The 9,394-nt window shown below is 57.8% G+C and overlaps 1 protein-coding gene across 1 annotated transcript in view; it reads left to right on the plus strand.

Annotated features, from left to right (window-relative positions):
• Nucleotides 1-9,394, plus strand: part of DRC3 (dynein regulatory complex subunit 3) — a 53,993-nt gene that overhangs the window by 28,135 nt on the left and 16,464 nt on the right. Inside the window, exons 6-7 of the mRNA XM_006773957.2 lie at nt 2,896-3,042; nt 9,286-9,389. Coding sequence (XP_006774020.1) covers nt 2,896-3,042; nt 9,286-9,389 — 251 coding nt within the window. The remainder of the gene's footprint in view (nt 1-2,895; nt 3,043-9,285; nt 9,390-9,394) is intronic.

A 9,394-nucleotide genomic window follows, 5' to 3' on the forward strand; every position in this document is an offset into this window, starting at 1 on the left:
ATGATAGTAGGGGCATTTGACCTCCAGGCCAACTGGCTGTGAAAATCAGCTGTGTCTGCAGTGGGAAAACTTCTGTCCTCTGGGGAGGTGCTAATCTAGCCTTTGCCTGAGGCTATCTGGCAAATGGCTCTGTGCAGGGCTTGGGCTGGGTGGGTTGCATGGGATCAAACAGGGCGGGCAGAGGGAGCAGTTATGGCTGCTCTCAGTCCTGTCCCCAGAGGCTCTTCCTCTCAGAGTCCCAGCAACCGCTGCAAACCTCGGAGAGAAAGCTGCCCTCACGTTCCGACCGATGCCAGACAGTCCTGCTTCTCCCGTTTGAGTCTGGGTCCCCAGAGACTCGCTCAGAACTGGAGCTCAGAGTCTGAGACTCCCTCCAAATTGAAAACGACAACTGCACCCTCAGCCACCAGCCCGCTCCGCACGCACCTCCGCACCTTAGTATTTTCCGCACTGCACCTCCTCTGAGTCTCGGTGTGCTGTTCTCTTTCCTTCTAGTTGAAGAATTTCCCCTCAGCCAGCTTTCCTGTGGTTCTGGGTGATGTCCGTTCTGCCTTTTAGTTGTATTTTTGAAGTGGTTGTTCGAGGCAGCAAACTCCAGTGTTTACCTATGCTCCCATCTTGGTTCTCCTCCATTTCAACAATCTTCACAGCGTCTTCCCCAGGAGCAGATTCCATCTCAAGGAACCACTTTCTTTGCTCATCATAAGAAGCAACTCCTCATCCTAAGCTTTCTCACGAGATGGCAGCACTCAGTACATCTTCAGGCTCCACTTGTCATTCTCGTTCTCTTACTATTTCCACCACATGTGCAGTTACTTCCTCCACTGAGGTCTTGAACCCCTCAAAGTCATCCATGAGGGCTGGACTCACCTTCTTCTAACTCCTGCTAATGTTGCTATTTTCACCTCTTCCCATGCATCATGAAATGTTCTTATGGCATCTAGAATGGTGGATCCTTTCCAAAGGTTTTCAATTCACTTTGCCCAGATCCATCAGAGGAATCACTGTCTATGGCACCCATAGCATTACAAAATGTAATTCTTAATTAAAAAGGCTTGGAAGTGGAAATTACTCCTTGACCCATGGGCTGAGTGCTGTGTGAACAGTCATGGCAGCAACACTACTAGTAATCTCATTGTACATCTCATCAGGGCTCTTGGGTGACCAGGTGCATTGTCAGTGAGCAGTACTATTTTGAAAGGAGTCTTTTTTTCTGAGAGTGGGTCTCAACAGTGCACTTAAAAGATGAGTAAACCATGTTGTAAACAGATGTGCTGTGTTGTTCCATTTACAGGCAGAGTAGATTAGCATCGTTCTTAAGAGCCCCAGGATTTTGGAATGGAAAGGGAGCACTGGCTTGGACTTCAAGTCACCAGCTGCATTAGCCCCTAATAAGAGAGTCGGCCTGTCTTCTGAAGCCAGGCACTGACTTCTCCCCTCTGGTTATGAAAGTCGTAGATGGCATCTTTTCTCAAAAAGGGCTCCTTTGTCTGCAATGGACTATGTTGCTTATTAATCATCTGAGCTAGATCTTCTGAATAACTTGCCGCATCTTCTGCATCTGCACTTGCTGCTTCACCGTGCACTTCTATGACACGGAGATGCCTTTCCTTCAACCTCATGACTCAACCTCTGCTACTTCCAACTTTCCTTCTGCAGCCTCCTCACCACTCTCAGCCGCCACAGAATTGAAGAGAGTAGGGCCTTGCTCTGGATTAGGCTTTGGCTGAAGGGAATGTTGTGGATGGTTTGATCTCCTATCCAGACCAGTAAAACTGTCTCCCTATCAGCAGTAAGGCTATTTTACTCTCTTATCATTCATGTGTTCACTGGAGTAGCTCCTTTAATTCCCTTCAAGAACTTTCCCTTTGCATTCACAGCTTGGCTAAATGTTTGGTGCAAGAGGCCTAGCTTTCAGCCTACCTTGGCTTTCAACGCCTTCCTCACTGAGCTTAATCATTTCTAGCTTTTGCTTTAAAGTGAGAGTCGGGCAACTTCTCCTTTCATTTGAACACGTAGAGTGCATTGTAGGGTATTAATTGACCTAATTTCAATATCATTGTGTCTCAGGGAATAGGGAGGCCCCAGGAGAGGGAGAGAGACGAGGGACTGGTCAGTCTGTAGAGCAGCAAGAACATAAACCTCATTTATCTATTAAGTTCACTTGTCTTTTACGAGTGTGGTTTGTGGTGCCCCAAAGCAATTACAATAGTCACAGTACAGATCACTGATTACAGACCACTATAGCAAATACAATGATGAGGTTGATGATGATGATGATATAATTTGAAATATTGTGAAAATTACCAAAAGGTAATTACAATTACCTTTCTGTGACACAGAGACACAAAGTGAGCAAATACTGTTGGGAAAATGGTACCAATAGACTTGCAGGATTGCCACAAACCTTCAATTTGTGAAAAAAAATGCAATATCTGCGAAGCACAATAGAGCACAGTGCAATAAAATGAGGTATGCCTGTATTAACTATACGGTTAAAAAAAAAATAGAGTATAGGAAAAAATAAAAGCATTGTGGAATGTTCCACTAGCAGTTATCCAGTGAATTCAAGTAAGTGCCAGGCACTCTCCTACATGCCCTTCATAGTTATTTCATTTGATCCTTACAACACAGATAACAGATAACATCCTCACCCCCATTTTACAGATGAGGAAAGTGAGGCTCACAGCTAGCATTCGAACCCAGGTTTGCTGATCCTTCGGAAAGTCCAGGCCTGACCAGAGGCCTTGGCACAGCCATGAGCCTGGAGCCCCGTGCACCTTCCTCACCTGTCACTGCGCTCGGCACTGGAGTTGTGGCCAGGCTGCAACTCTGGCAGATGCCAGAGGGAGCTGCGCAGCCAAGAAAGTGGATCTTCTCGCCTGTCCTCCCCAGATCATCTACCTGCGGCGGTTCAAGGACCTGCGAGCGCTCAGCCTCTGTGGGAACCCCATCGCCGAGGCAGAGGATTACAAGATGTTCGTCTGGGCCTACCTCCCTGACCTCGTGTACCTGGACTCTCGGCGGATCGATGACCACATGGCAAGTGTCTCCCTCTGGGTGTCCCAGCTCCGTGAGCCAGAGCTGGCCCCTAGTTCCGGGAGAGGGACCCTGAGGCAGAGCGCAGGGCAGCTCCCTCCTCCCGCTCCTCTCCTGGCCGCCGTTGGCAGGACCCTGGCGGCCAGCCTGCGTCTTGCTCATGTGGCCAGGCTCCTTCCACCCGGCACGGCCACCCTGGGGATTCCTCTCTCTGTCTCCGTTGGGCTGCCTCTCTGTGGTGGTGCCTGTGCATTAGGTCCGTCTGCGGAGCCCCTGGTCTGGGAGGGGTCCTGACGCAGCAGGTCTGGGGGGCTCAGTGGCGCTGCCTCCCTGACCTCTGACAGGCGCTCCAGGAATGTCCCTCATGTGGGTCCCTCCTGTTGTAGCTGGGTCTTGACTGCTGTTGGCTCGCCCCTTGGTGGGGCTGGCGCTCGGGCTGGCTGACCCCCGTGTGTGAGCTGCCATGAGGGGCTGACCCGGGAGGCAGAATCCGCCACCAGGCTCTGGTGCCACCGAGACCGCCCTTTGGTGCTGCTTGTGGTGCTAACGGGTTCCTGCTCTCACGTTCCTGCCACCAGCTGTGTTGGTTCTGGGGCCTCTTGGAGGGGGGGCAGGGCCTGGGTGGTCAGTGTGAGACACCGCCAGGACTGGCTCTGCACTACCTGCTCGGAGCCACAAAGGGATCCACAGTTTGTGGCCGCCTCTGCTGGACCTGGGGGTGCGTGGGAGAGGCCAAGCTTTGCACCAAGGACGGCTCCCCCAGCACCGAGCCCGGCAGCGGGTCGGCACCTGGAGACCGTCCTCCGTGCCGGCTGCTGTCACAGGAAGAGCCTGGCGGCCTCGGTGCTCCCGGCGGACGGTCACCATTAGGGGCGGTGGTGCTGACCAAGGTGATGCTGCTCAAACTCGCACAGTGCTGGGACCGAGGCCACTCAGCACTGGCCTCTGGGCCCGCCCAGGCTGGCCCCTGCCAGCTGCCCGGGGGCCTCGGTGGTGGGCGGCCTCAGGGAGTGGCAGGTGGGGCCAGCAGAGTTCCCCAGCCCAGGGAGGACACCCAGATTTGGCCCCGGAGGGAGGGCTGCAAGGGAAGGTGGCCCCTCCCTAGAGCCTCACAGCTCAGCCTCTCCCTCCTCCAGAGCTTCCAGCGAGTCTGCCTCGGGCCCAGCTGGCCACAGCCAGGGACTCCTCCGCAGGCGCTGGGGCCTGTGGCCGTCTCGAGGATGGGATGGGGCGGGTTTCGTGGGGGCAGGGGCTCAGCACCTGTCCAGTCTCTGACACCCCAGAGATTGCCCTCAGGAGCTCTCCCAAAAAGTCTACACCATGGGCCCCGCCTCTCTCTGTACTGTCTGATTCTCTGACAAAGAAGTTGAGGAGACAAAGTGTGAGGCTTAGCAATTGGCCAGGATCACAGCTCATGGCAGAGCCGAGATTCCTCTCCTCTCTGTAGGCCCAGAAGCAACATGACAGCAGCCATTGTGCACGTACATGCCAAGCAGACAGCATTATTTCATGTAGTTTCCACCTCAACCTGTAAGGCAGGCTCTGTTCTCACCCCCAGCTCCCAAGGAAAGCTGTCCCGGGTGGTCCGGCACACCCAGGAGCTGTCCCGGGTGGGCCGATACACACAGGAGCTGTCCCGGGTGGGCTGGCACACACAGGAGCTGTCCGGGGTGGGCCGACACACACAGGAACTGTCCCGGGTGGTCCGGCACACCCAGGAGCTGTCCCGGGTGGGCCGATACACACAGGAGCTGTCCCGGGTGGGCTGGCACACACAGGAGCTGTCCGGGGTGGGCCGACACACACAGGAACTGTCCCGGGTGGTCCGGCACACCCAGGAGCTGTCCCGGGTGGGCCGATACACACAGGAGCTGTCCCGGGTGGGCTGGCACACACAGGAGCTGTCCGGGGTGGGCCGACACACACAGGAACTGTCCCGGGTGGTCCGGCACACCCAGGAGCTGTCCCGGGTGGGCCGATACACACAGGAGCTGTCCCGGGTGGGCTGGCACACACAGGAGCTGTCCGGGGTGGGCCGACACACACAGGAACTGTCCCGGGTGGTCCGGCACACCCAGGAGCTGTCCCGGGTGGGCCGATACACACAGGAGCTGTCCCGGGTGGGCTGGCACACACAGGAGCTGTCCGGGGTGGGCCGACACACACAGGAACTGTCCCGGGTGGTCCGGCACACCCAGGAGCTGTCCCGGGTGGGCCGATACACACAGGAGCTGTCCCGGGTGGGCTGGCACACACAGGAGCTGTCCGGGGTGGGCCGACACACACAGGAACTGTCCCGGGTGGTCCGGCACACCCAGGAGCTGTCCCGGGTGGGCCGATACACACAGGAGCTGTCCCGGGTGGGCTGGCACACACAGGAGCTGTCCCGGGTGGGCCGATACACACATGAGCTGTCCCGGGTGGGCTGGCGTACTCAGGAGCTCATAGCCAGTGTAGTCAAGCTGGGACTGGGACCCAGGTCATCTAGCAGCAAAGCCTGTGTAGGACTCGCCCCAGCACAAAGGGCCTGTCCCCAGTCCACTGCTGGCCGGCCCACTGCCTGGCCTGCCTGCAGCCTTGTCTTTCCAATGCCCACCTCCTTCCCATTTCCCGTTGTGGGCTGGTCCCCTTTCACTTGCTTCTCATTCTCCGCTGCTTCCGTGGGATCTGGGATCCATTGTGGGAATTGCCACCACTGGGAGGAGATGGTGCCCAGCTTGTGCAGCGTTGGCAGCAGGGCTGGGCTATTCCTTGTGTTGGAGCCAGGGAGACTGAGGCCTGCCGGCCTGCCCATCTCGCCGGAAGCTGGTGCCTTTCCTGAGAGAAAGGAGCCGTGTCTGAGGCACAGGGGGCTGATGTGCAGAGCGCCCAGGAGAGCCATGGGGGGCGGAGGAGGGCGGGGGCAGATCTCCCTCACCCTCCCAGGCTTGGACTCGGGTGCAGGCCCAGCCCGTGGAACTGCTGCTTTCCAGGCGGCTCCACTGGCATCTTGCTCTCACGAAATCGTGCGACAGCCCACTGCACAGTTCCAAGGCCCCTCCTGCCTCCGCTCCTCGGGCCCAGGCGCTGCCGTGAATGGCAGGTAGCAGCCGGCCTTCCGCTGTGCTGGGAGGAAGCGAAGACTCCTTTCACGGTTCAGAGATTTGCCTGGAAGCATCAAGATAAATAATAAGTACAAAACCGAGCTCTGCAAAACTGGGGCACCTGTCTGTCCCGGGCCAACCACTGCCTGCCCCCGGCACTGGCCTCCATGCTGGGGGGTCAGGCAGTGGGAGAGCCGGCCCAGCCACAGCCACACGGCCTCGTGCAGCTTCTCTGCTGCCTCCCGGCTCCAAGGAGCGCCCTCTGTTCCTGTGAGGCCCTGGGCTGTGCCTGAAGCCTGGCCCTCCCCTCGACCCAGCCCCCGGGATGGGCAGGGGCTGATCCCAGGGGCTGGGGGGGGGGGGGGAAGGGGCAGGGTGCTGCCAGCAGGGTCCGTGGACGATGGAGGCCCAGGGAGAGCCCTGAGCAGTGTTTAGCAAATTCACACGGATCAGAAGTTCAGGGACCTGAGGACTGCTGTGGGGACTTAGGGGAAGAGGTGGAGATGGGGGAGCGGAGGCAGGGGCCATGGTCCAGAGAGAGCGAGAGGAGGTGGCCTCACTCAGGACAGGCTGTGGGAATAGAGATGAGAGGAGAGGCTGGACGCTAGAGATTTTAAGAACTCACTAATTTATTGACATATGAATCCGTAAGGAGACAGAATGTAAGTGTGCAGCTCGATGAATAGCTGGATGTCAACATGTGCAGAGTGAGCTGTCTGCAGCCAGGGCCCATGCTGAGGTAGAACACTAGGTGCGGGTTAAACACTGGGCCGGCCCTCAGAACAAGACGGGGAGGCTGGGCGCCTCGGAACTGCACAGGCTGGGGAGGCCGGCCTTCCTGCACGGAGCCAGCACCCTGGGAAGGAGACACACGAAGGCGCCAGGAGGGCAGAGCATGGGCTGAGGTGGCTGTACAGGATGGCGGCCACTGGTGGTGGTTTGCAGATGGATAGACAGCACGAGCAGGAGTTGGCTGAGTGAAGGCAGAAGGCAGAGCACATGCGAAGGCCCTGGGTTGGGAGGCAGCACCGAGCGGCCAGTGGCTGGAGCTGGAGAGGAGAGGCGGCGGTGTGGAGGGGTGGGTGGGCCCTGCAGGCCACGGCAGGAGCTTGCTGTCACCCTATGCCCAAGAGGAAGCCACACAAGGCGAGTGAGGGACTGCTGGGATCAGGTTTGCATTTAGCAGATTGCCCTCGTCGCTCGCGGGGCGGGCTGGACAGAGTAGAGGGGGCGGGAGCACAGGGAGACAGCTAGGGGACTGAGGCAGGCCCTGGACAGAGAAGATGTGACAGGTTAAAGGCGATCAGTGATCGGCGGGCCTGGGACAGCCTGGGTCTGAGGAGGAAGGGAGGGTCCTGGGCGCTGGCTGGCTGGGCGCCGCTCACCTCGGCAGGACTCTGGGAGGGCAGAGGTCCAGCTTGGACAGGGGGTTGGCAGTGCTTTTGAGGCAGCCAGGAGGCATGAGGCAGCCAGAAGCGTGGTTCTGGCGTTCCTAGGTGGGCTGGGCTGGAGGCAGAGACCTGAGTGTTGTCAGAGGGTGAAGGGTCTGGTACACGCCTGGGTGTGTGGCGTGAGCCCAGAGGCTGAGGACCAAGCCCGAGGGGCGCCGGCATCCCCAGCAGGCACAGGAGGAGGACTGGATGGGTGAGGAAAGCCAGGAGGTGGCAGGGCACAGAGCCAAGGCTGAGACCCTGTGACCAAGCCTGGGACTCAAGTCGGTCACTTCACCTCTCCCGCGTGCGTCTGTAAAAGAGCCAGGACGCTGCCGTGAGGGCCGTGGGCTGTGCGCCTGTGAGGGGCCTTGTCATGTGGCCTCACAGATCCCTGGCTGCCCGCGCTGCCTTCCACACCCTCTCGGTCCTTCCCTACTCTCCCCAGGACTCAGAATACTTGAAAGGGGCTGTTACTGCCCTGGCCAGGTGCTCAGTTGGTTGGAGCGTCATCGCATACACCAGAAAGTTGCGGGTTCGATTCCCAGTTGGGGCACATACCCAGGTTGCCGGTTCCATCCTTGGTCAGGGCGTGTGCAGGAGGCGGCTGATCCATGTTTCTCTCCCACATTGATGTTTCTCTCTCCCTTCCTCTCTCTCTAAAAGAAGCAATAGAAACATATCCTTGGGTGAGGATTTTTTTTAAAAAGAAAGAAAAGCGCTGTTCTCCAGTCAGCACGGCTCAGTGGTTGAGCGTCGACCTATGAACCAGGAGGTCACAGTTCGACTCCCGGTCAGGGCACATGCCCAGGTTGCGGGCTCGCTTCCCAGTGCGAGGTGAGCAGGAGGCAGAGCCGATCAGTGATTCTCCCTCATCATTGACGTTCTATCTCTCTCTCTCCCTCTCCCTTTCTCTCTGAAATCAATAAAAATATATTTTAAAAAGAAAGAAAAAGCGAAAGGAAAGCACTGTTACTGGTCTGCCTCAGCCAGGGGCTGGCCCTGCCCTGTAGGGTGTGAGCCAGGCGACCTGCAGGGCCCTGACTCAGGCAGGAACAGTTTCACCAGCGAGTCCAGGGGAAAGTGAGAGTGAGTTTATTAAAGCTTGGGACCATGAGGCCAAAGAAGGGCTCCTGGAGACAGGACCAGGGGATAAGCCTGGGACAAGCTGCCACTGCCCATTGCTCCCCTGGGTGCACGTCTTGTGGGCACCCTTAGGGCTTAGGGTAGAAGAAGCAAAGTACACGCCCGAGGAAAGGGGGACACAGGTTTGCTCAAAGAAGAGCTCACATTGGCACCCTTTGTCCTGAGGGTTTTATCGGTTTTCCATGGGTGGGAATTTTAGGGGCAGTCTCGGGGGTGGATCTCCAGGTGTGAGTGTAGTACTGATGTAGCAATCGGGGTGGGGCGTGGGGAGTTCCCCTCTGTCTTGGGTCGCTCTGGCTCTGATGGTTTTTGTTCTCTCTCTCCCTGACGAGGGTGATTAGACCACCGCTCTCGGTGTCCGGTGGGGAGGACAGAACCGTGTCATTTACCAGCTGGCTGTCCATTGCTCAGCCCGTCCAGCTGTTTCTTCGGCTATTTGTCTGTTTCCTCATTCCACTTGCCAGGGAATTTTCCTAGGTTCTTACAAACCTGTCTCGGGGCCGTGAGGCAATGAGCCATTGTCACCCACACCCTGCCCTGCGGGGCCCTGGCGAGGCCGGTGCTCACACGCCCGTCCCGTCCCGCAGAAGGGGCTGGCGGAGGTGAAGCACCAGTTCAGCATCGACGAGCTGAGGCACCGTGAGCGCCTGATTCAGGCCCAGCAGGCGGAGGAGCAGGCCCGGCAGGCGGAGCTGG

This window comes from Myotis davidii, unplaced genomic scaffold, assembly GCF_000327345.1.
Source record: "Myotis davidii unplaced genomic scaffold, ASM32734v1 scaffold207, whole genome shotgun sequence".
Taxonomy (NCBI): domain Eukaryota; kingdom Metazoa; phylum Chordata; class Mammalia; order Chiroptera; family Vespertilionidae; genus Myotis; species Myotis davidii.